Below are 27,143 nucleotides of genomic sequence, written 5' to 3' on the forward strand. Positions count from 1 at the left end.
CTTAATTTATTTTTTCTGAAGATTTCTCGAACAGTCTTTTCAGTAGCTGGATCCAACTTCTTTGTTAAAGCAAAGACAATTACGTTATCTAAAAGAAAACAAGATAAGTATAATTTCGCCAAGAACATTAACACATCCGAGGATAACACTTGCCTGCGAACTGAGTCTGATCTAAGTTGATGGCCATACAATTATATATAAGTATGAAGCTCTTATTATCCGTGCCCAGGATCTGCCAGCTCAATACGTCTGGAAATTTTTGCTCATGACATGAATGAGTTAATATTAAATTAAGTGGATTGAACGGCATTGGTTTCTTCAAGTCCCAATACAAACCAACGGAATACATTTTGCCTTTATACGTGAGCTTTAAAACAAATTGTTTAGTTTTTATCATAAAACTGTAAACTAGTGATACTAATGGTGGATGCATTTGGAAATGTGGGACAGGGTTCTGTTCGTGGCTCAAGGTTCTCAAAAGGATTGAAATCCAGAAAGGCAGAAGCCTCCGCCACAACAACCAAAAGAAAATAACTGAAACGTCAAAATGGAATTATGTACATAGTTTCCGAAAATCGTTCGCTTTAACATTTTGCAAGGGAAATGGAACATAAGAAGCGCGAACTTTTATAGACTTGCCTCCGTAAGCGGCTCTAATGTTTACCAATTTCAATTATTCAAACATTCGTTTACATAAACAATTATAGCATATTTAATTTTTTATTCATTTTTTACGCTTCTATGAATTATGCGCGCTTATCTAACACTTAACACTTCTGCCAATAATAGCCGCCAAATGATTCCGGCCATAACTCATAGCCGGTGATAACTCACATGCGAATGGAATTCACACACAGACGGATATCAAAAGGCCGATGGCCATAGATACAGTAATGTTTTAGTCTTGTTATAATACTTAATGGCTTTCCGCTAACATTGCCAAGTTTATGAAAATCATAAAAGGGTCGTGAGACTTTGATGCAATGGAGATGGCTTTTAAGAACTTTCAACAAGTTAAGGTGTTCGGCGAAACTTTTTGCAAATGCTGTGATATCTATGGAGTTGGTCGCAGTGGCATATTATACAATGAGAAGCGAAGAAACAATGAATGTTTGTTGAGAAGCGTTTAGTTGTTGGCTGATATTAGTCCAGGGGGGACAAGATTTTTTTGGCTGATTTTTTACTATCAAATTATTGGCACTACAAAAAATAGGGAAAAATTAAATTCAAGATAATGCAGCTGCCCGCTCCGGTTTGGTTTGGTTTATTCTTTCTTATATATTTTATTATTTCTTGAATCAATAAATTAATTAATAAAAATCTTGGAGAGAGCATCACTCAAAACAGAAACATCTGAATTTATTAAGTGTAAACAATATTATTAATATAATTACAGTCACATTTCCATTCTAGGACTCGTAGGATATACTTTCTTTTGTGTATGGAATAAATGCTCTGCATACAAGCTTTTCGTAGTATTATTAGATTTTTTATTTTTTGTACACCAAATTATGTGTGTTTTACTGCGTTCGCATCTATTCTTGGAAATGCATTTAATATCGCTAGCAAACATAAATAAAATCCTTAAAGCTTAGCTTATTTTTATCGAAGATTTCTTTAACCGCTTTTTCAATAGCTGGATCGCGACTTTTTGTTTTTGAAAAGACATAGGCGGAATCTATAAAAGAAGTGTATAAACAATTAGAATGCACAAAATTAAATGAAATTAACATCTATGCGGATAACACTTGCATGAGAACGCTTTTTTGTCGATAGCAGTGCACTCGTAGTAAACGATAAAGCTCTTATTATCCGTTCCTAAAACCTTCCCCCATTCTTCTCCTGTATTTTTCGGCGGAAAGTCCACTTCAATACAAAACATGGAAGGGGGAATAGAATTCTGTGGCGGAGGTTTTTTCATGTTCACGTAAGCACCAATGAAAGTCATTTTGCCTTTGTACGTAATCTTTAAATAAAAATTGTATAGTTTTTATCATAAAATTGTTTTCCAGTTATACTTACCTGCGGTGATGTTGTTATTTTCGGACATTCTGGAACTGTTACATACTGACCAAAAGGAGCCACACATGTACAGTAGGGGGCCAGTAATACACACACGAAAAGAAAATAACTGAAATGATCAAATTGGAATTACATAATTCCTCAAAACAGTTTAGACCTACTTCAGTTTTAACATTTTATTGCGAGAAGGTATATTCTCCCTGCTGTTGCTATTTAGACTGCCAGAGGAACAAAGGCAGCGCGACCTTTTATACATTCTCTTGCGTAATCAGAGCTTCTTTCCCTGGCATTATTATTTATTCAAATTGTGTTGGATTTAATGAAGCGTACAACTTATACTGCCTCGTGGCGAATGGTCGGACAGGTGTAATAGTGGGACAGAAACAGAGAAGGAGGAAGAGAAGTACTAGAGAAAATAAGGAATCCATAGTAGCTAAAATGATGATTAGCAGCTTTGAGATGAGGAAAACTAAACAAATTTCTGTGATGCGGTAAATAAAGCATATTAGCTAAAATAATACATAATAAGGATTATGAAATATGATCAAAATGATAAATATATATAAAAGAATTATAGAACAATATAAAAATCGAATTTAATGCTCTGCTAAGAACACACTTTTCATCAAGTTTTGCTGTGCTAGTCGAAGCTTTTAAGGAAAAGACTTTAACTACGGATTTTTCCACCTCATAATGAGAGCATAAAAGAATAAAAGTTTAAAATATATGTATATAAAAAAAAAATCCCACAAGCGAACATTATTATTTATTTATTTGACTGTCGACATGGGAGAAAAATATATAAAAATTATAAAAATTATCTTAAAAGCTGAAAATTTTAAAAACAAAACTAATATGTCAATATTAAAAAGAAAAAAAGAAAAATCTAAAAAAATAGATATAAACTAAAATTGGAAGGGAAAATCACTTGGCTCTCACAGCTTCACTGCATAACATCTTTTCACTTTTTCACACATATTTAACTGGCTTTTATGAATATACAAGTATTATGCACAAAAACGAATCGACCATTAACTACTTATTTACGGCATCACAAAAAAAGTAACAAGGTATAATGCTACGGTCGAGCAGGAACGAAAGTGAAAATACTTTACTTAGAATTAGCCGATTTGGATGAAATTTAAAACAAACATACGGAAATATATATTCATTACGTGAATTTGTATAGCGGATGATGTGGCGAAAACCGAATAATATAAAATATACTCGTGCTGCCAAGGGACTCGGAGAATGTACTTAACAAGTTTGTTCAGTATTAGCCACGTGTTAGCAGCTTCTTAAGTCCAAGCAGTGATCCATAGATGCCGTTTACTAAACTAGCGTACTCACTAATCTACTCTACTAAATATAAAACATATAATCTACTACGAAGTATAAACACATGATTCTACTAATAAAGAAAATAGAAAATAAATAATTAAGCTATTGGCAACAATTGCTCCTCATTTTCTCAAATTCAATCGCTAACTGGTCGCTTAGTTCTGCTCAAATAGTTAACATTTCAGCCAACTAAGCCGCTACGTGGCTCTGGCCATAATTCATAGGAAAGTCATAACTCACATACGAAATGACTTTGCAAAGGCCGATGCGAATAGATAAAGTAACGAATAAATGGATTTTTCCAAGCATTTGCCAAGTTTATGAAAATAAGAGCAATCATTAAAAGGGTCGAGAGGTTTTAATGCAATGGAGTTGGCGCATAAAGTGCTGTTAACAACACCCAACAAGTTGAGATGTTTAGCAAAACTTTTTGGCTCTCCAGTCCCTACTTAATTACCCCCCAGTGGCACATTAGACAAAGAGAAGCGAAAAAACAATGAATGCAGGTTGTTGTTTAGTTGTTGGCTGATAATAAACGTTGAAATAGCAGGCACTGTATTGCTCTTATATTAAGCCATAAATGTGTGCCCTATAGCATTTAATTATTGAGGTCTAATTTAAGTTTATAAAAATAGCGTAAAGTTAGGCCGAACTTAATTCATTTGTATACTTTTTCGCATGGTTAATATTGATTTCATTTAAATGCAGAAAATATTCTTTTGTTCGTTGTATTTTAAGCAACTACGAAAGTAGATATCTGTTTCTCACCTCAAATATTCATTGCATTTCAACTCTATTTCTTATCAATTATTATATACTTTTAATGACTTATCCTAATGAGTTACTTACTATTCATTTCTTTCTTTTTTCAGTACTTAAATAGTGCTTATTGTGCAAGAAGCTATGACAATTTTGCAAACCATAATTAAACGGGCGACAACAATGGGTTAAACAATGTGCAGGTGAGTGAATACACATTTCCTTCTGGCCTTGCTTAATTTGTAAGTCATTCTCGTGTACATTTTCATCAATCATGTCAGACTACTGTATGTTTGCATGTAAATCCATTAAAATACACAAAATTAATTATTATGTATAAATATTTAACGCAGCTGGCAAAAATGCTTTACGGCATCAGGTGGGAGGAGGGGTGGTTGGCAACCCATCCGAAGGGGTTGCTGTCGCCATTTTAATGGCCACATCGTCTATTGTCGTGTCGCGTTTTCGACTGTTTTTGGCGCCAACTTTCATGCTCAATTAAAACGTTTATTTAATGAAAACAAATGCGCTTAATTAATAAACACGCATTTTGTGGCTTTTACTTTTTTGGAAAAGGGGTTGAGCTGCTGGCTATACTTATTGCTTTCAGTTCTTCCTACATGCGTTGTGTGTTTTTGTTGTTATTATTGTTGTTGTTGTTGGCAATACAACTGTCGCAGCTGTTTAAGTCGCGGTTATGCGCAATAATTGTTCGTGTTATTGTTGTCAGTAAAACTGTGTGTTGTGCGTTCCACGCCCGGAATGGTGGGGGCTTTACGATTTATAAAAATTAAGTGCTGTTATTAAAATAAATACGCCATTAATTAAATGGAACATTTGTAAACATTATTCTAGTGGCGTATACACGTCCATACATAACTACTGATACTCGTATTAGTGTGCGTGTGTGAAGCACCCTGTGGTTTTGTTGTATTTAAAAATTATGCAGCATACTTTTGGGCTCTTCAAAGATACCTTTTGTAGTATACGTTATAAAGTACAAGTGCCTTAATTGTTAGCAGATTTTTTAAAATTGATGAATGAAAACAGATATATATTTAATAGCTTAATTAGTTGTGCCAACTTAATTTCACAATTCGGCGGAAATGAAGATCATATTGATATCAGTAAGCTAAATTCCGAAAGGTAACGCCTTTGCACAACCATATTTATAAAATCTTTATGCAGAAACACATTTCTTCTAGAACTAATGGCTTCTTTAACAGTTGTCCGCCTCTTGTGGGATAAATTAATAAAACATAAATAAAATTGGCTGCTTTCAAAAGGCCATTTGATTTGCAAAATCTACATTCAAATGGAATAATTGCTGTTCCAGGAAAAAAAAACTAATTGTAATAATCTACCGTGAATTTCTTAAAGTAAACCTTACCAATAAATATCATTTTATAAACCAACTCATAAATTCATTGACAACCTACCGTTAAGGCGGCAACCATCAGCAACCATCGATTTCCAATTATTTATTAAAACCAAATTTGATATTAGGAAAGAGCTATTTAAAAAAAGCGAAAATTAAACGAGAAACGAGGTCTGTATTTACAAAAGTTATTTAATTTAAAAAAAACACAAGCTATTTTTAAATGTTTTCCACTTCAAGCAAAAATAAGTAATTAAATATCTTACTTTTAAGAATAAACAGCTCATAAATTCCAAAGCTGCTCTAAAAAACCGATTTGAATTGAATATTATTTTACTTACATAGGATTGTCCTGGAGTAGTCTCTTGCCCAATGCAGGTTAGTGAAAGACAAGTTGCTTCAGACGATGTCCAATGTCCATTTCCAATCAAAAGCTATCCCTCACCTTAGCGTTCACTTTCAATAATTTTTAATATAATATATTGTGCTAAAACCTAAAAAAATTGAATAACCTGACGCCCGCTAAAGCACATTTGAAAGCATTGCTTTATTTCGTTTTCAACTCTTGCCCTTTAACAAAAATATGCACAGACAAAACTATTATAAAAGTAAAGTAATATATATATATACAATATACAAATTGGAATAAATAAATTTTACTGTACAACATTAAAATATTTTATACACATAAGCATATAACGTTAGGCTCAACTTTTACTGAACAGTATTCACAACCTATCTCTTAAATGTCGTAAACTACATATTTAATGAAAATTTCTTTAAAATGTCGAGTATGTTTTCAAAACGTAAGCTGTGTATGATTTCGCTGGAATTTGGAAAACAAGCCAACGATTTAAATGACTTCAAAGGCTTCTAGTGTTCAGTAAAAATATAGCCTTACGTGCTACAATCAACAAACTTACAACAGTCTTTCCGTTTACAACGTTTACGCACAAAACAATTGCCGCTACTTAAACTTTAACACTTCACCTATATACAGATATTTGTATTGAATACAATATGTTCGCCACAGTCAGAATGTTCGATCGCGCAGCACCAAACTGAGCGGCGTTTTAGGCGCCAACAAAAACTCGAATTCCGTTTGAAGTGGTTCCACAAAATCCACATCAAAGGCGAGCACAAGCTGCAGATATTCGAGCTTAATGAAATTGTTTCGAGGAGAAAAAATATTGAAAAATGAGACTGACCTTCGCTAGCAACAGCACCACCTCCATTTCGACAAAACGTTTGCCGGGACACGTACGGCGACCAACTCCGAACGGCACCACAATACTGGCACTGTCCACATTCACTGTAAAATTTCCAGACGCATCGATCCAACGCTCTGGGGAAAATTGTTTGGCCTCGTGAAAATTACGATCCTTGTGGCAGGCAATCATATTCTGACAGAGCACCACAGTCTGCAGAAAAGAGAAGATTTCGTTTTTAAAAGATCGGATTACTTAGGGTGTAATGCTTACGCCGGCATTTAGCGAATAGCCGGACAACTCCATGTCCTCCTCAAGAATCCGTGCCAGACAAAAAGCCGTCGGCCTCAGCCTATAGGACTCTTGTATGCATGCCTTGGTATAGGTGGCATTGGTCAGCGCATCTTGCAAGATGTTCGTGTGGCGATACTCACAAAACTCATCCAGAATCCGGAGCTTGGCTTGCGGCTCGCTTGTCACGGAGCTGAGCACAAAAAGCAATGTGTTGGCTAACTGAAAGTTGTTCGATTAGTTTTATGTTCATTATTTTCACAAGACTACACATGCACTCAAAAAGTGAAACCTAAACGAAATAATAATCTTGAGTTATGTTTGACTTCGAACTGCTTTTCCAAACTGAAGAAATAATTATATGAGATACAGTGGGATATTGAATGGTACCTATTCTTCTTTGATTGGTATTTCCGTATTCCGATGTTCATTTTTTCCCCAAACTTACTAATGCATCCAAAAACTTATCCATATATTACAATACAAAAGAAATAATAATCCTGAGTTATATTCGACCTTGAGCTGCTTTTCGAAACAGAAGAATAAGTTATACTTTCTGAGTTACAATGGGATCTTCAATGGTACCTATTCTGCTTTGGTTATTTTTCCCGTATTCCGATTACATACAGCGTTTCAATGACTTTTGTGTTCATCCAAAAAAAACTTCACCATGAAAATATTATAACATAAATGGTGTTATTCCAGTGCTTGACACTGGAATCCAGCTTTTTTGTAATTTCATTGAAAATGTTGTATAGTGTGCTTGTTTACAACCAATTTTACAAACGTATTAATAATCCTGACATATATAATAATAATAACACATAATAATCCTGAGTAATATACGAAAACCTTATGCTTTTCCTAACAAAATTAAAATCATACTTTCTGAGTTACAATGGGGTCTTGAATGCTAATTGTTCTTTGAATGCTATTACCGTATTTCCATTATACGCACCGTTTCAATGCCCGCTGCTATAAAGTCTATAATGGCCGACTTCTTGTCGCGTATGTCCAAATCCTTCAGCTCCAGTATGTTCAGGAATACGCTACGCAGACCTGCTGCGTCCTCATCCTCACAAGCGGCCGTATTCTTGTGCTGCTCCAGCTCATTGTCTATGATCTCGGATATAATACTGTTAAAGGTAATTGAGTTTTTTTGCCCAAAATTTGACGAATTAAACCAATATACCTACTCATATATCAAGTCTTCGGCTCGCGCAAAGTCCCTATAAGTCTTGGTGGGAAAGTATTTCCACAGTCCCAGACCATAGTACGAGTCTCGCTGTGAAATAAAGAGCTGCTTCACAGCTGCCGCCAATTGACTGATCTTGTGTGGCTGTTTGGTATTGGGCGCCAGAAACCCCATACGTCGACCCAGCATCAGGGTGCAAACCGCCTCCAGACCCATTAGATTGGCGAGTTCCTCAAAATTATGGACCGCCTGGCTTTGGGGATCGCGTCGCGCTCGCAACAGCTCAATAAAATCATCACAGACGGCATTCAGGGCGGGCAGAAAGTTTTGCAGAATGCGTGGAGAGGTTATGCTGGAAGTAAGGGAAGAGCGTAGCTTCTGCCACGTTGGTCCCTGTTCGTTAACAATGCCCAGACTGGCATAGCGATCGGGACGCGATTGCCGATACATCACAATGATCTCGGTGGGCGGACGAAATGGATATTTGCTGGGATACTTGAGTACACGCTCCAAGTCGTCGCGATTATACAAATGCACAATCGGCACATTCGAGGGCATTACCTCAAGAACAATGTCCCCATACTGCCGGTTCAGATCTGCAGAGGAGAGTAGGGCCTTTAAGTATATGCACTTGGTTATTGAGGCTCTCTATCACCTGCGTAGACCTCATGGAGTTTCGTCATTTTGTAGCGGCGAAAGAACACAAGGAATATCCATTTGGTGCCTAGAAAGGGTATGCGCTGTGGACCGGGAATATCCCAAATGGTGCGACGCTGCCGTCCCTGTATCGGCGTGGCATGATAACAATCGTTCGCATTGGCATTACCATTAACATCGGCATTATCGTTGGCAGTGTTATTGGTCAGCTGACGGGTTTTCTTTAGCAGCGGTTTCAGGTAAATCGCATTTATCTTTTGCCGATTGATGGCGCAATAGCAACAGAGTACAAGTGCTAGAGCGATCAACAGAATCACGGCCATTACCATTAGGCACTGCAAATATCATACAAAAATTGAAAAATTGAATTATATCGACTGGGCAGTTGGGTAATTAAATCAAACAAACGAACAGATCAATTGGTGGTGCGGCTCACATTCCAAAATTTGATTTTTATTTATTTTTTATTTATATACATACGCGTATTATGCAAATTTTGCAATTTTTGCACATTTATTTTTTGCACACTTCATATTTTATTTAGGCTTTAATTGCAGTCGCTCTGTCTACAATCGCAAACCGGTCCTCTAATAACGTTAATACACACACAGAGACGCACGCACCCATTTAATTCAATTTACATATTTCTCGGGCTGTACAACTCTGACTGCTCTGCTTTATATAGCAAAGTCGTGGCTGCCTTAATCTGTTCATCAATATTGTATGTATTTTAATTGAGCGATAAGATTGAGCTGAAAATCATTTAGGAGTCGCAATTATGCGTCAGCAAATGTCTGGCAAGAGTTTTAAATACAACACATTGGTAATAATAATTTCATGTGTCCACGATAAGATAATAGAACCAAGTTCAAGGTAGACATGGCGACCCAAAACGGTGCACAGAAAGAAAATTCTTATACTTTTATTTTTAAATATAAATATGCATTATAGTCATAACCTCACTTATCGTCCAATAAACTGCTTTCTTTTATAAATATAAATGGTATTTTATATTAAATTTTCACTGTCTTTCTCAGAACCAAACAAATTTAAAGAGTTTTTTGATTCATTATTTCATAAATGGCTGGGTACCCAAAACACACAAATGTGTGATTGTTTTAGCATTCATTTTAAAGAATATCCTCACAACATGGGGTTCTATTCTATAGATTTTCAATTAGAGTTTTTGATTTGCATTTTTGAAATACACTTTTTAAATCAGATTCTTATTCTTTTCTATATTTTGTTTCGGGTCAAAACTAAACGAGAATTGATAATTGGGATTAGGCTAAAACATTTTTTAAGAAAGAATGTTAATGTCAAGCCAGCCCGACTGTGAAATATCCTGTACCAAAGAAACTAATTATATAAGTAGTATGTCTAAGAAAAAGAAAGAAAAATCCATTGCTTGGTACTGCGAACATTTCTTCAATTTAATCGATTTGGATGAATTTCGAAACAGAGGTAGAGAATTAAATATAAATTACGTGTGCAAGGTTTATGAAGCTTTGGAACTGTGGACAGTACTGACAGTATTACAGGCTTCTTTAGCGACGGAAATGCTGTAAAAAATATAATAACTAAAATAAACTCGTATTGCCAAAGAATTAGAAGAGTCCCAGTTTCCCATACCCAGACGTTCATTCAAACGGACAGGTGAACAGACATATCTAGAATAATTTGTCTCTTCATGCTGATTAAGATTCTATATACTGCAAGCTTAAAGCAAACACATTCTGAGGAATAATCCCTTATGTATAGTTTAAGGTTTGATAAGAAAGTTGTGATCTAAATAAATATCACTAATGAACCATTTTTTTTCTAAACCATTTATATACAATCTATTAAACTAGTATTCTGCTGCCAATATGGACAAATTAACAATTTGAGATCTTAAAGGTAATTATATTAAGTTTGTTTTGAGATGCTACCTGCTTTGAAACTAGAATCGTCAACTAGTTAATGTAAATACACATATTTATTTTTCTTTTGAAATTTAATTTTTAAGGCCAACAACTTTCTCAAGCTACGCTCAGACATGCAAATAATTTGTTTATTGTGTTTGTGTTTCTTTACAGTTAGGCCTTGAAAGGAAAATTAAATTTTGTAATATTAAATTGCAGTGATATTTTATTCCTGACATGCCTCTGTGCAAATGCGCCTTTTAAAGCCTAATTGTAATTGTAAAAAAATATCTAAATTATTGATTGATAACTACGTGTGTAACTCAAATCTATAGCTTTTGTCAAAAGCCATATCTAACTCTTACGACTTTAGAAACAATTTGTATTCGTTACTAAGCGATTAAACAATGTCACAGTAATTTAGTTGGCTCTCTTGGGCACTCACTTAAATATTCTGATGGCTAAGAATATGCTAGAAAGCATTTGCAGCCATGTCATTGGCCGTAAGCATTTTTTATTTGGTGTTTTGATAAACAAAAGACGAAATTGGGTGCACAACAAAACAACAAAAACAAAACAAAAACGAAATTTTTGCGCATTAACTCAGCTAAGTAGTCGCTGGCAGGCAGATGACCAAAAATTGTGAAATTCTAACCACGACAAAAATGCTATGAATAACAACAACAACAACAGAAATTAAAAAAGCCGAACCACACATGGAATGTTGTGAACGAAGAATAAAATAAAACTTTCCCATACTCGTAGATAGAAGTTGCTTGCCTTTTTACATAATAAATAAATGACATAATATGCTTTCTAATGCCGCATTCTACATGCTTTCTTCTTTGCCTGACTTTGGCTTGGGGTTTGTTGTTGGTTGTGTTGTTGTTGCTGTTGCTGTTGTTGGCTTGCCAGTCACCTAGCCATCCGGTTTTTACAGTAGGTTTCGGTTGTGGACGGATAAAGTGGAAGAAAGAGGTGTAGACTGTGGGGCTGGATTGCGCTTCTAACGCAACTCTAACGACAACAAAGTTGAGGCAGAAATTGAAAAGACAAACAAGACAGAGACAGAGCGATCTGATCCAAGCCGAGCCGAGCCGATCCGATCCGTTCCATTCCGATCCGATCTGCATATTAATAACAACCAACAACAGCCAACGAGCTGTGAGCATTCTTGCAAATTCTTATTAAAAAGCGAGTTTTTGTTTTCTCATTCGCTGGAAAAGTGAGAAGCGCCAAGAACGGCTCACAAACTACACCGTCCGTAAGTCTGTCCGCCCGTCCGCCTGTCCGATGAGGAAGTGATTAAGAGCAAAGAAGGAAGTGGCATGCTTATATCATACTTTATTTTTATTTTAATTGCTTTATGACTCCACTGGCTTGTTATTTATTTCTTCTCATCTGTTTTTTTTTTTTTTTTTTGCAAGAATTAAGAATATTGTTTAAGCCTACCGATTAGCATAGCATTTGGATTTGCATAAACGCTCGTCGTGCGTCCCTGAGTGGTCCCTGGGTGGCGACGCGCCGGGGCACACGTGTCGCGCGACATGCCCAAATAGCGCAATGTCACGTAGCAATATGTTTTATAGTAAATAAGTAGTACTTGCTGTACATACTCGTATGTACGAGTATGTGTTTTCCGAGTACATAAAGCCTTGCCACGATCGATAGCAAATCAAATATTGCCGCAGCAGGCAGTAGGCAGTAGACACTGGTAGTCGGGCAGTAAAAAGTTCTTATCTAAATTTCTTTGCAAATACATTTTTGGGCACACTTGACTTCACTGACTGACTGACTGACTTACTATATTAAATGATTGTTCGGACTGGTTGAGTGGATGTAGATGTAGATGTGGTCGCGTCATCGTGATGTTTGGCATTTTGTTTGTTGCTATCCATAGCCAAAGGTGTTTGAGTGTGTTTTTTGGTATTTATAGTATGTGTGTGTGACTAAAGCAAATATTGTATAATCACATTGTACGATGGTTGTAGTATTGGGCGAGCAACATTAATCATCTTGAGGCAGCCCCCTAGGCTAGCAAACCATTCATTTGTCGATCTTTATCACTATATCCGCTTAGCAATTGAGTTAAAGGAAAAAAAGTGCTCTAAAGGTGTGATGTAACTTTTGAAAAACACCTCTTAAGATGCATAAAAATAGATATATATAGATATAGATAGTATAGATATATAAATGAATTATATTTAGCATAAAAGTAGTTTAGTTTAGTTTCATTTACTGATAACAATGTTAATCGCAGCCGATTTATCAATTTTTGAAATTTTGAGGATGAATTTCACAGATAATATTATACATTATCTTTTAGTTTTAATATTTTTGAACAGGGTTCTTCATGCTACAACATTCTAGATTAACTGATCAATATTATCTAAAGGTCAATTACCAGTTCCTTATGCTTGCAAGAAATCAACTGTCTTCCCTCATCTCAAACCTCCCATATTTTGAATTTATGCATCCATTAGCTTTAACAACAGGTAAGATTGGTACAAATTGGAATCTGTAAAAATTGAAACAGTTTCGTTTCATCTATATTTACTCTCATATATGTACGTATTTATTTCATTAAAAGAAGACAAAAATGCAGCAGATCCGCCGACTGATAGACGGATATGTATATTGAACAATCGTTTCTAATAGAATTTTTTCAGCAAAAAAATAGATAGTTAAAAAGTGGAGCAGTCGGAGTCTGTTCAAATAAGTTTCAAAGAGGCTTAAAATCCGTATTTATAAATATTTTTATCTTCTATAGTTTTGTAGGAACAGAACAGGCTCTACTTTTCTGGTGCTTCAAAAAATATAATATAGTTTAGAAAATTCATTGAAAAATTTCAAAAGATGAGAAAAATGTCTTCACGATAAATTAAATCTTAAATATAGTGGTGGCCGCACAAACTTTAACTTTCCATAAAATGAAAAACAAATCTGTTACACACCAATATCTATTAAATATTGTATTCATATAAGCAATTGCCGCTCTTGAATTAAAAGAAATATATAGAAGTGAACTCCACAAATACTCCACAAGAAATATATCTTTTTAAAATTATAAACAGTTTTTAATTATTTACTTTAATTAATTTCACAAATGTTTTTAACAGCATATATTTTCAAACAAATTTTTTTTTATAATTTCTGAAATGTATTTCAAAGCATAAATTTTCAACAATAAGCTTCCCAATGGCGTTCAACTTTTGTTTATATAGCAATTCGTTTTGTTATTTTTTGAGCTTAAGCTATGAGCTAGTGTCCATAAAATAATATAAAATTAGAGTATATACGTATACTCGTATATCTCATATACTTGTACTTAGGCAAATTGCTCGTGCGGACACAGCTGCCCCCACTCCATAGCTTTTTCACTTTTGTTCTTGTGGCCACGTGTGCGCGGTTGGGTTTGCCATCGTTTCTAATGCCTTTCTAACAAAGTCCGAAGTGGCGAAGCCAAAGTCAGTTTATGCAATATGTTTATATACTTGTAGTGTGCTGCTGAGAAACCTACAAGTCAGCACGGGAATAGGCAAAGATAAAGCCAAAGTCAATGGCAATGGCGATGGTGATGGTGATGGCAAGAACAGAGCCAGGGCGAGCTGAGGCCGAGCCAAACGAAGCAAGTCCAACGGGCTAGTTTGGTCATTGCCAAGCGGCCAGAAGCTGTTGGCCACTTGTAAGCGGCTCACTGCAAAATTCTAATGCGAAAATATCTCTATTTTTCTATTTCTATTTGAAAGCAGTAACAGCCACAGCAAAAGCAACAGTTGTCTAACAAAATGTTTGCCTCTCGCTCGCGCGTCGTTGGCCGTACATTGAACTTGGCCAAACTGTTGCTTCGATCCCAGCTAGGTCTGTATATACAGGGTGGCTAATATAAACAGCAACCATTTCTAGATAATAAATAAAAGGATGTTTTCCTATCTTTTCATGCTGAACGGATCTTAGGCCTTCAAAACAAATTGGAACTGTTGTCACTCGATAGCATTTTTCGCAGCCATTGTGGTATACTCTATAACAGATTCCGTGCAACCCCTACCAATTTAAAGGGTATTAAAAAATTCTGGTTATACAACTTAGTATACTATTATACTGGGAATATGCCCATTTGCCTATATGTCCGTGCGTCTGTTCGTCTGTATGAAGGTCTGAATTATAGGTAGTATAAAAGCAAGAGCTACGAAACTTGATGTACAGATTATACTATAAAAACTGAAAGTATAGTTAAATTCATAAGCAGGTAATTTTGTTCGATTCAGCAGAGGGAATTGCTTGAGTACATCCAAGCAGCCAACTGGTTTATAAAAATTGGTTTTATAATTATACGTTATTTACTGTCCTTATTTTTGTTTTTAATTCATATTGAGAAAAACATATTGTTGTCTTATTTGTTGGTAAATAGATCATCGCCATTGAAACATTTGGAATCAATTTTTCTTTCGAATTTATGACCTCAGCTACAAATAAACGGCCAACAGTAAGTCACAGTTTTAGGCTTAAATTAACTAAAGAACTGGAGGCTGTTCCTCAATGTATTGAACACATATATGTATGTATGTGTACATAAAGGAATAAAAACCGTTTCCCGACAAATGTATAATTTTGTCCATTGACAGTCTTTTTCTCACTAGAGACAAGGCTAGTTAAAAAAACAAAAAGTACAATTGAAAACTTCATAATACATCAAATTTTGTATACATTTAGCGACCAATCAATCAAACTTATGTACACTATAGGTTCAACTGATAATTGCTTAAATGTTTCTATGTTAATTAAAAAAAAGATTGTCCAAGAGGCGTACTCAAAAAATAGTATTTTAATAAAGTTATTATTTTTATTAAAAAAAACCATTAAAGTTAAAATATGGGCATACCGTTTTTTTAATTGGTATATTTTTTGTGTTAGGAAGCTTCTGCCCACAAATATTGTTTGACAGCTTAATCTTGGCTAGTGTGGTTTTAACCAAAACACTGATCAACTGAGTTCTGTTACTATATCTAGAAGAAAAAGGTATCCAAAATATTGCATTGAATGGACCTATCTAAGAGAGACATTAGTGTGTCATTATAATAGACTTGTTGTGTTATATACAACCATATAAAGATTCTTCCATATAATTGTCGTAGAACAGGCTCCTTAACTTCAAAACAAGCTACCTAAAACAGATTAGAGCTACATATCTGCCGCTATCTCCTAGCCTCAAGAAGACATTCTTACGATTTTAAAATTAAAAAACTGAACATCAAGATAATATTGTCAGAATTTCAAAGAAGGCAGAGCCAATGTTTTATCGAAGAGTTGACGAAATTATATCAAAAGATTAGAAAAGGAATAATATGCAACAAATTGTTCAACTGTGGCAATAATAAGACTCCAGTAGACTCCAATATTCTAAGCAGAAATGGGGAATAGAAGAGTGGAATAAAGTCTGCCTCGAATACAGAGATTGAGCAATAAGTAACAAATAAAGTAAGCAAGTGAAGTAAATTGGGGCTTTCGAACTTGATTTAAAGTTTATTACGTTTTAGCACAATTACGTTATATAACTGCGCCACATACATACATACTCGTATGTATGTTTAATAACTTATTTCTCTTCAGCAATTTTCCTGTCATGTTTAGGTTGGCACGTAATTGGGTGTTAATGGCCAATGGCCAGCTCTGCAATTTTTCTAGTTCACAAAATCTAGCGTTAATATCGATGTGCGATTTCGAAATTGAATTAAATGGCCATTAAGACTGAAAACTTGAACGAAGCAATCATTAAAAGAAAAAAAAAAAAACGTTTCCCAATTACGATTCCAATTAGTCACCCTGTATGAATTAATTATGTATGTAAGGGAATGTGTGTGTGTGTGTGAGTGTGTGTGTGTGCGTGTGCAGCCAAACAGCTGACAAATGGTTTTGTGCAAAAAAGAGAAGAAGAAGAAATTGTTGCTATCGTTTGTTTGTTTGATGAACATTGGCCGTGACCATGAAGCCACCAACACTGGTAATGGTAATGGCAATGCCGACTATATAGCTTGTGTGTGTGTGTATGTCTGAGTGTGTGTGTGTGTCTGTGTGTGTATGCGATGGTTGGGCTGCAATTTCGAATAAAGTGACATAATCTGCTGATGTTGGGTGTTCTCTGTTTGGGTTTTGGGCTTTGTAACTGCGCAATGGATTGACAATTTTATGGATTTTTGTACCACATTTGCATAAATGTGAGAAATGTTCCAAACAAAAAAAATAAATAAATAAATAAATATAGATGAATTCAAATAAAAATAGCCATCAGCAATCAGAGGCAGCAGCAGCAGCAGCCGCCACATGCGATTAAACATAATAATCAAAATGTAAATTCTGATGAAAACAGAAACTTGTTTAATTCGCACAAAAAACAAAAGCACATAGCACAACAAAAATTAAAATTAAAACAAAATCGGGCGGCAACGGGCAGAACATTCAGTTTTTGTGTCATACTGTGTTTGCCAGCCTTCTTTGAGTTTTTTTTTTTTTTTTTTTTGCCATATACTATGTATGTATGTGTATATATATATTTCGTTTCTTGGCTGGGTTAATTTATTTTGGCAACGTGAGCACGCGCGCGAGCTTTAGCAGTTAAAGTCGCAGTAGCTTAATTATAATTATGTTGAAGTTTTTTTTTTTGTAGGTGTCAACAGTTAAGTTTAAGACCGCGGCCTGCCCTGGTCTGGCCTGGCGCTTTTGTCGTTAAGGCATCGATTCAATAAATACAAAAATTTGCTGAGCCCACAACAAAAACAATAAAAATGTTGTCAAAAATAAAAATGGAAGCAAGCGAAATGTGAACAATAAAGTAAGCTACAAGGAAGAGAGTGCAACAAGTGTTTGTTTGAGGCCGAAGCCTTGCCCATATGCGCTGGACCGTGGACTGAGATTTAAACAAAATAAGCAGAAACGATAACTAAATACTGTTGTTTTTTTTTTTAACATTGTATTACAAACAATAATTTATATTGTTGAATTCTGTTTTCAAAAGAAACATGACATAAAGCTGTTTAAACAACGCATGATTTTCCAATTGTTAATAATTATAGCAATTAACAAACATTTCAGTCTATTCTTGGTGCTTTATTATTTGCTTTGCTTTTGGGAAATAGTCAATAGTATGGATAAATTGAAAGGAAATACCAGTTGTGGTTGTCTTACTGGTTACTTAATTAAATATCGAACAAATTGATCATATATTAATATTTTGATTTATTTTGAAAGTTTAAAACTAAAGCTTCACATATTAGAGAGTTACAAATGGATTATGAAAATTTTAGCTAAAATTCAATGTATTTTGAATTATATACATACATTTAAATAGATTAAGGAAATAGTAAACAATCTAACAAGGCCTTTCATGAGCTTAAAGAACAATGTTTATCTCAAGAAAGAAAGTCATTTTTATACCCATGGGTGTAGCGAAGGGAGTTAAAAGACGTGTAGCTGAATTCTAGAATTCGAATAAGAGCAAAATATTGTTGCCCATTATTGTATTAAAAATACAACCGTCATAAGTTGTCTTTATTTACTTAAAATAATTTGAATGATTTTTCTGAGTACTACCAGAACTAATATTTCTTATGGAATCACACTGTCAATAACTATCTACTTTTTTATGAAACCCAACTCATGGTTATTACAATTTCTCGATATAATTGATAGACCTTTTGAAACATTAAACACAACTACAGCAGAACATTCTTCGTTATTTTCAAGTCTATGTATTCCTGTTTCGATATAGATTTATAAAGAAAACAATATTAATATTCAACTGCGCAAATTTCTTAGATCGCAATCAAAGTTAAATATAGATGCATGTCACAGATTTCGAGCTCTTTAACTGGCTACTCAATATGTATTGTTCAACGTTGCAATTGAATTCTTGCCTCCATCTTAATGAGATGGTCGCCACGCGAGCGATTCTTTTTTAATGAAATGTATTTGTTTTCAGATTTATTTGTTGTAGATTTCAGATTTAACATTTAGAACGGATTATTGTTATATGATTTCAATTATTAAACGGGTATTTGGATAAAATTTCTGACTGATAAACGTTGTAAATGAAATTTAATGAAGATCCATGTGTCCAGATTGTGTTGATAGGTTAGGTGCATTATTAGATTAACATTTGAAGGCGACTATATCGAGATTTAATGTGCGAAACTGGTCTTGGAAATGACAGAGTTAGATTTATATCTTCCCATACATTAACCAACAGAACTTAACCTTCAAAACGTAGTTTTCAAGAGCTCCGCTCAACAAACATTTTGGCACCACAGTTGCTCGAAGTGCATCATCACCCCCAATGCGGTCAATGCACGTCGTTTTTTGTGGAAAATAAAGCGATAAACCGACTGACATTCACTTCGAAATTGTTTAAAATCGTATTACTGATATTTGCTTTATTACAAGCCAAAAAAATATATATTACATATATTTTTAAAACCGTCGTAAAAATCAACAAATAAGAATTAAAAATCAAGCGAAACATACAGCAACAACAAACCCAACTGCCAGTATGTGTGCGTGTGTTTGTGTGTGTGTGCGGCTCAATTACGCAATTTGTGTATGTGTGTGTGTGTGTGTGTAAGTGTGTGGCTGAGTGTGACGATGACGTCGCTGCCATTGCCGCTGCCGCTGTCGCTCTCTGCGTCAGCAGCACGCCCAGCTGATGTTGCTTTTTAATGATGATAATGAACTTGAGGCAAAATAATTGATAACAAAAGAAAATAATAATAAAGAGCTGGCGAATTTTTTTATTGTTACACACACACACACACACGCACCCACATGTGTGTATGTGTGTTTGTATGTGTGTTATTAATAAGTAATGATGGTAAAGTATTAATAAATAAATAAAAATTCAGCTGCAGCTTACATACTCGTATAAGAAACGGGAGCAGCAGCCGTGATATTCGAGCCTCAGGCTAATTGCAATTTAATGCGTTTGTTTGTCGAACGTGCGTTGTTGTTGTTATTGTTTTTGGTTATTATTGCTCCGTTGTTGCATGGAATATTTTGTTATTTTTATATTTATGAATAAATATGATATTCATGATGATTATTGCCAGAGCAAGTTAATAACCACTGTCTGGGTCTCTAAGCTGATATATATTTTCTTAAACAGAAATTATAATATCGAATTATTTTTAAGAAAAGCTGAAGCTAAACTCTAATATTCAACTGAAGCTGAATGAAAATAAAATAAAGCAATTTATGGAAACTGAAAGCTTTTTGATGAAAAATCAGAAGGCACAAAATAATCTTCAATTAAAGGATTGTTGGTAGATTTGTTTAAAGAGGATTGACGAGCTGATCAAAAAAGAGACAAGGACGAAATATATTTTGGACTCCCTGAATATTTATTTAAGTAGTTTTCTTTCACTGTAGGGGGTACCCCCTAAAGGATTCTTCAACATATAAATACCCGATCAGCTCATTTACTTCGATCATTTTAATATCAAGAAAAGTAAATGCTGTGCAACGCAGAGTTCTCCAAACTGTTTTCTTCGAGAATTAAAGGCAAGGAAATACGACTACTTTAAAAATCTTTAAACTCATATCTGCAAGAAAAGGCAAGGAGAATATTTATTTTCATATTTCAGGCTTCTTCAAGCGTTCCTTAAGCTCTTTTATTTAAAAAAAAACAACACGAATGATATTGAAGAGTTTTTTTAGCAGTTTTCTTCAGGAAAGAAAAGACAAGGACGGTATTGATTCACATTTACTTCATTATATAACTGAACACACATGCACATCTTATAATCTAAGTAATATATTTATTTACAAAATAATACCTTTTTTGTGGCAATGTTTTAAATCCAAAATTAGATCCTTAAGTCAATTGACTTGCGGCTTGTAAATTTGTTTGAGCATATTTGATATGCATTACAATTTATTCACAAAATTTACAAATAATTTCATAACAATTTGCAATTAACAAAAGTTGCGTCATCATATTCATTATATAATGACTATTTAAAGCACACAGATTAAGGGATTTGATTCCAAAAAAATTATATATAAACCTGCACACAATTCTGCTTAAAACGAACGAATTAGGTAATTTGAGGAGTTTCCGGAATTATTTATGATATGAACAAAATTCTACCAATTGTAAATTAAACAGAGTAATTATTTAATATTCATTTTATTTGTGCGTTGATTATTTGCTTTCTAAAGCTCTCTCCAAACACTATTTGTAATCAGCAAGCGCCTGCACACCGAAAACAATAGATGATTCTTTTCTTAATCAACGCCAGACATTGCACTTTTGCACTCGCTTCTAATTGTTGCTATTGTTGTGCGTGTGTACTTTAGTGTGTGCTTGTGTGTGTGTGTGTGAAATCAAATCGTTTTGTATATAGAACCGCATCCGTATCCGTTCATTAGAAATCTATGCCCATTACATAGTTTCTAACTATGCGCCAGACGGACCACGACCACGACCACACCGACGACAATAATCGACCGACTAACCAACCACACACGCGGCTCAGCTCAGCTCGATTCTGCTTCTGCTGCTGTTGTTGCTGCTGCTGCTGCTGCTGCGACAACTGCGACGCTTAGTCAAAGACTGAATGAATTGTGAGCCGCTGGCGAGTGTTTTACGCTCGTTGAGCGGCTACCACGACCACGTCCACGACGGCGACGACGACGACGGCGACAACGACGACGACGACGTTGGCGATGATGATGACGGCAGCAAAAGCGGCATCGATCGCGAGCGGCTTCGTCTCTTCTGGCTATCTAGCTAGCCAGCTAGCAGGCTTACTGGTGGGTCGGCACTTGATTTAATAAAGAACTTACCAATACCAGTAACAAGAACAACAATAACAACCACTGCAGCACCTAAGCACAAGAGACGGCTTGATCGATTGAGAGATCGCTCAATCGATCGATCGACCAACCGACCGACCGACCAGCTGTTCGAATCCGTTTTACTCGTATCTACCTCTTTGGTATAAATGTGTGTCCAAGAGTTTCTCACACATGTCTACGTCTATATGTATGCGAGCGTATGTGTGTATATATATGTGTTTGTGTGTGTGTGTGTGTGTGGGGTCTCCCGGCCGCAGGCGCTGACATTTGCGGCTGCTTCTGTTGAGCACGAAAACCACATTACACCAACACTTTAATTGCGGTGATGCACAGTGGTCCAGTCTGTAGTCCAACTACATCGAAAATTTGATCAATATTTAATAATATCAAAAATAAATAATAATAAATCGAGATAGTCCAATCAAATAAAATGCATTTTTTCTCTTGGGAATCAGTGCTTATCTCAGCCTAAGATATACATATCGATATAGATACAGAGATATTTCATTTCAATTACTAATTAAAATAAGCTTAATCGATTTATAAATTCTTCCAACCATATCAATACTGAGAACGTTTTTACGATGTCTAAATTTTCCCTTCTTGTTATCTTGGATAATTTGGAGTACTGTAATATTATTATATTGTTTAAATTCAGACCTGTTCAAATTCAAATAATATTTGAATTTACGGAATAAAAACCATCATTATAAGGCAATTTAAAATATTACAAAATTTGGATATCAAAAGTTTTTATCGTGTGTATTTTTAAATAAAACATTCAACTCTTTTTTTTTTTTGATTCGTATATTATTAAAAAGAGTTTTTCTTTATTACTATAAAAGCATATGAAATACGAACGACTATTTGTGAATCAAATAATATTTGAACTTCAGAAAACTTTAATAATTCCATTCTAAGGCCTTTTTCATGAATAAAAATTATATTTATCTTTGAAACCATTCTAATATATAACTATTATTTATATTGTGTGAGAAATAGTTGTATATGATAGTTATATAAGATAGTGAAAAATTGTTGTGCATCCAAATTATTCCTTTAAAAAATCAAATAATAATAATAACAATTGAACTGTTTGCTATTATTCTTATGTAATTTTAATTGATATTTCGTTAGGGGAGCTTCACCTACTTCATAAACTATTGGCAGCTAAAGAGAACTTAATAGTGTTCGTCTAAATATGCATTTATTAAATTTTCCATGCTCACAAAAGCTCAATGAAAGTTTGTTGAGAAACAATGCCCAAGGCAATGTTGTTGTTGTTGTTCCTGCTGTCGTCTATTAAAATGTTTACTTAGAGCAAATTTATGCAACACATTGCAGTGGCAGCAGCAGCGCGCCTACCTCAATGCTGCTTTAAGTAAGCGAGTTGTTGTTGTTGTTGCTGTTGCCGTTGCCGTTGCCGCCGCTGCTGGCGTCGCTGCCTTAGCGTGAGGTAGGTTGGTTAGCTAGCTGGCGGCTGCATAACAGGTTCATCTAGGCGACTGCGGCTGCGGCTACGGCTACGGCTGAGGCGACGCAATCAGCTGTGCCGTTGGTTGAATGTGTAGGCTGGGTTGCATGCTACAATGTTGCTGCTGCAACTGCTGCATGTCCGAGCGAGAGAGTTGGACTGGGTGGAGGAAGGGAGAGGGGCAGGGGCAGCACTGAGAGTGTGCGCGCTAATTGCCTTGATTGAGTTTTAAATTAATGCGAATTAGAGTTGCACTTGCTGTTGTTGTTTTAAGGCATACACGCACACATACATACATACATACATACATATGTACATTTATATGCTTATATAAATACGTATAAATGTATATATGTATGTACATATGTGTATGCATAAATTACGAAAACAGGATCACTTAACGGCTGCCTTGAAGGTGTAGGCCTTGGGGTAAGTGGGCAACGCTGTAGGCAATAGGCACTATATGTATGAGAGGAAGGCAAATTATGTGGGTCTTGGCGTGGGCAGTAAATAGCGTATTCTAATGGCAGTGATTCAGAAAGATTATCTAAAATGCTGGGCCGAAACTATTTATGGAATGAAGACTGTTAAAGACTAGATTAACAACTAGAGAAGAGCTGTGTTGGAAAATCTTGTAAAGATAACTTCCAACCTATCATCTAGTCTGTTGAAATGATTGTCGATTGTACCCGCTTCTCATTAATCTTCTAAAAAGAATGGGAAGTGTATAACAAAATCTACCGTAATAATCGTTATGGTCTTTCATTGACAACATTTTGTGGTTAAGAAAAAAAATAGCCATTTATACTTGTACTTGTCGGAAAAATTAGTCTACAGACAAATCATCATCTGAGCCTTATTACTTTCTTGATTAATTTTATTTAAACATTTATGAAGGATTTCTGCAAAGAGTATTTAAATTTATCCAAGCGTTTGAAGCTAGAAAAAACAACATCATTGCCAAAATATTTGTTTTAGTGTTCGATTTTGAAGATGTGCCTATGTTATATTAAAATCGTTCCACATTTTTAATTTTGCCAACTGCCACCATTATTCTGTAATTTTACAAAAGTAAAGTAAAGATAAAAAATTCCAACGAAACTTAAAACTCCTAAAATAAAAAAAGTGTCCCTATTTCTTAGATGACAACAAAAATGTGGCTTCTGGATTACAGTGTCTGCAATGGAAATGAAATCTAGATTCTAGTTGGCGCGTAGAAATTGCACTCCATGGGTATTCAGAAAACAATTATATATATTATAATCTCCTCTATCAGTATTTTTACGCGCTGACGCTATTTTTAATTGAACTTATTGTAAAGGTAAAGCTTAAAGGGTTCTTTGGAGTTCATACTGCATTTTATTAAACTCACCAAAAATTGTGTGTCAAATAGTTTGTTGGCTGTTTGAAGTTTTATTTTGTGTTTGTATAGATGTACTTTAATATAAAAAAATAAATTAGAGCCAAATTATTAACACTTTCATTCTCAAGGTAATCATTTTTTCCATTAGCAGTTGGCACTCACATCAACATAAATTACTTTATTTTATTTTATTTATAACTTCAGGGGATAAGATAAGATAAGCCTCTATTGTGACATGTCAATAGAATTATATTTAAAAGTTTTTCATACGAGTATAACCTGATTAATATCAATTACATATATTTTACTCTTTTGAATAAACTTTCAATTGACAAAATATGTCAAAGTTTAGTTGTTCTCTCTTCTTTTTTAAACTCCATGTGCATATGCCTATTCGATCGTTAAATTATGTTTTTAAATTAGTATCTTTCATTATAGCTGAATTTTATTAAAGCGTCTCGAGCTAATACTGTTTACTCAGAGCATTTATTATAAAAGCATGATGAATTGTTATCCAAAGTCGATAGTCATTTGAAATACTTAATTTATTTTCAAATCGTAATTTGAATTTCAATCAAATTAGACTTCTATATCATGCTTATAATATTAAGGTTGTTGAAGGAAAATAATTTGTATGTTCTTTGTGTTCGAAAAATAAAGATATTTTGAGCTTTAAATGATAAATATTTTTCAATAAAATATTTCATTGCGGCGAACAGATTTCCGTCGATATTTCAATAAAAATTCCGTACAATAAAAATTGTATTTTTAGCTAATTACTATCCATATTTGAACAACCTACATACTTACATATGTATAACGATAGTATATGCCTATGTGCATGGCAATTATAAATAACTGTTGGCCAGTCAAGTCTGCAAATTTTCATTACTGTTATATCGGTACATACGTACGTATACTTTATCCTGCCGATCAAGCCATACAACAGTAACAAAAACAAAGTCAACAACAAAATAAACAACCAATAGGTATAAAAACACAAGCAACATCTCGTGCAACAACTATGTTGAATTCTAAACATGAGATGAAGAAGTCTCTGATTAGTTACAACAGCGGACTTTTTTATCTGACCGGCTGGCTGGCTGGCTAACTGACTGACTGACTGAGTGAGTGAGTGACTGAATGACTGAATGCACGCGCATTGGCTTTGCATTATTAATTAAGTTTTATTGTTGTCTTTCTTGCTGTTCTTGTAGTTGTTAGTTCTTCTTCTTTGTAGATCCCACAATTATGCCATACCAGACTGCCTGCCTTCCTGCCTGACAACCCGGCTTGCCTGCCTGCTTTCCTGCCTTACTGCCTGCCTGTCTGTCTGTCTGTCTGGCTGCCTGCTTGCCTACCTTTAAGTTAACTCTTTAGCTCGGTCGGTCAGTCAATCAAAAGCGAAAAACAAAATACAAAAAAAAAAACAACGCGCTTCTGTTAATACTTCTTTTCAATTAGCTTGATGCTACACAGAATACAACACAACACAGTCAACAACAGCAACAGCAACAGCAACAACAACAGCAATCACACATAATAATAACAACAACAACGAAAACATTCACAAGCCTTTTTTCCAACGAACAGGTTTTTCACGCAACGCCAACGTTTTATGTATGTTATCGATGTTGTTGTTGTTATTGTTGGTTTTGGCGTTTTCACGATTTTCATTTGAATTTTCATTTAACGACAAGTTTTGGACAAGTTTTTTGTGTTTTTTCCTTTAGAACTTTTTCACTTTTTCCCCAGAACACATGTTAATGCAAGGCGGCCGGCCGGCCTCAACGCAACTTCACGGAGGCAATCGGAGTGCCTTAAAGACTATATTCTTTTTATAACGCGTCCGACGCGACACTTTTGCGCTGCCTCACTTCATTTTATAGACTAAAGCCCAAGACAGGCGACGCGTTGCATGGAAGTGCTTTGAGCGTCAATAAAAGCAACAACAACAACAACAAAACAAACAAGAACAATCGTAATTGGGGAAGCCAGCCTGATGGGTTCTGGAGCTAAGCTTGAAGCTGAGGCTCTGACTGCGGCTTCTGCTGCCACCGCCTCTGCTGCTGCGGCCGCCGCTGCCACTGCTGATGTTGCTCAGCGTTCCCTTAACATTTAATGAGCGTTAACAAGCTGCACTTAAAAGCAATAACAACATCATCAGCAACAACAACAGCAACAGCAAAAACAGCAACAACAATTGATAACAAGTGAGAATATTTCAGCAAAAGTAACAAAACGACTCAAAGTCGCCCTACGATCTTTATAGGAGAGTAGCAAAGTGAAGATTGAATTGTGGATAACAGGGAATTTGAAAGAAATTTTAATTTTACTTTTTTCTCTTGAATATTCTGAAAGACTCTATTCTTCGTACGACTAACACTCCAAAGGTAATTAGTAATGGGTTCTCCTAATTTCAGAATCTATTTCGTGTAATCTAGGAATTGTCTGACCCATTAGTTAATATACAAAAATGACTTTTAATTTAATAATAATGCTTGATAATATTTCTAAGCCAAAGTGGAGATTTTCAAACAAATCATTGGAGCTTTGCGTGTTGGCCAAGCATTTCTCCTGCCATTTAATTTGTTTTATCTGGTGTTTTATTATTAAGCATGCAGTACCTTTATATATTTATATCCGTTGTCTACGTCTTATTTGTCTAAATCAAAGAAAGAGCATTTTATTTTTTAATAATTTCCA

General features: G+C 34.9%; 2 protein-coding genes across 2 annotated transcripts; both read right to left on the reverse strand.

Annotated features, from left to right (window-relative positions):
* Nucleotides 1–1,467: 1,467 nt before the first annotated feature.
* On the reverse strand, nucleotides 1,468–2,243 carry LOC115632964. The gene is made up of 4 exons (XM_030530265.1): nucleotides 2,184–2,243; nucleotides 2,023–2,131; nucleotides 1,753–1,966; nucleotides 1,468–1,678 (listed from the first exon to the last, which is right to left on the reverse strand). Exons 1-4 carry the CDS (start codon nucleotides 2,195–2,197, stop codon nucleotides 1,563–1,565), a joined length of 453 nt encoding a protein of 150 aa, XP_030386125.1. The 5' UTR covers nucleotides 2,198–2,243; the 3' UTR covers nucleotides 1,468–1,562.
* A 4,283-nt stretch (nucleotides 2,244–6,526) lies between these two features.
* On the reverse strand, nucleotides 6,527–20,627 carry LOC115632524 (ecdysone 20-monooxygenase). The gene is made up of 7 exons (XM_030529720.1): nucleotides 20,577–20,627; nucleotides 8,850–9,186; nucleotides 8,196–8,790; nucleotides 7,958–8,135; nucleotides 6,982–7,221; nucleotides 6,709–6,921; nucleotides 6,527–6,644 (listed from the first exon to the last, which is right to left on the reverse strand). Exons 2-7 carry the CDS (start codon nucleotides 9,178–9,180, stop codon nucleotides 6,534–6,536), a joined length of 1,668 nt encoding a protein of 555 aa, XP_030385580.1. The 5' UTR covers nucleotides 9,181–9,186; nucleotides 20,577–20,627; the 3' UTR covers nucleotides 6,527–6,533.
* Nucleotides 20,628–27,143: the final 6,516 nt, after the last annotated feature.

Source organism: Scaptodrosophila lebanonensis, unplaced genomic scaffold (assembly GCF_003285725.1).
Source record: "Scaptodrosophila lebanonensis strain 11010-0011.00,11010-0021.00 unplaced genomic scaffold, SlebRS2 tig00001415-arrow-pilon, whole genome shotgun sequence".
Lineage (NCBI taxonomy): Eukaryota > Metazoa > Arthropoda > Insecta > Diptera > Drosophilidae > Scaptodrosophila > Scaptodrosophila lebanonensis.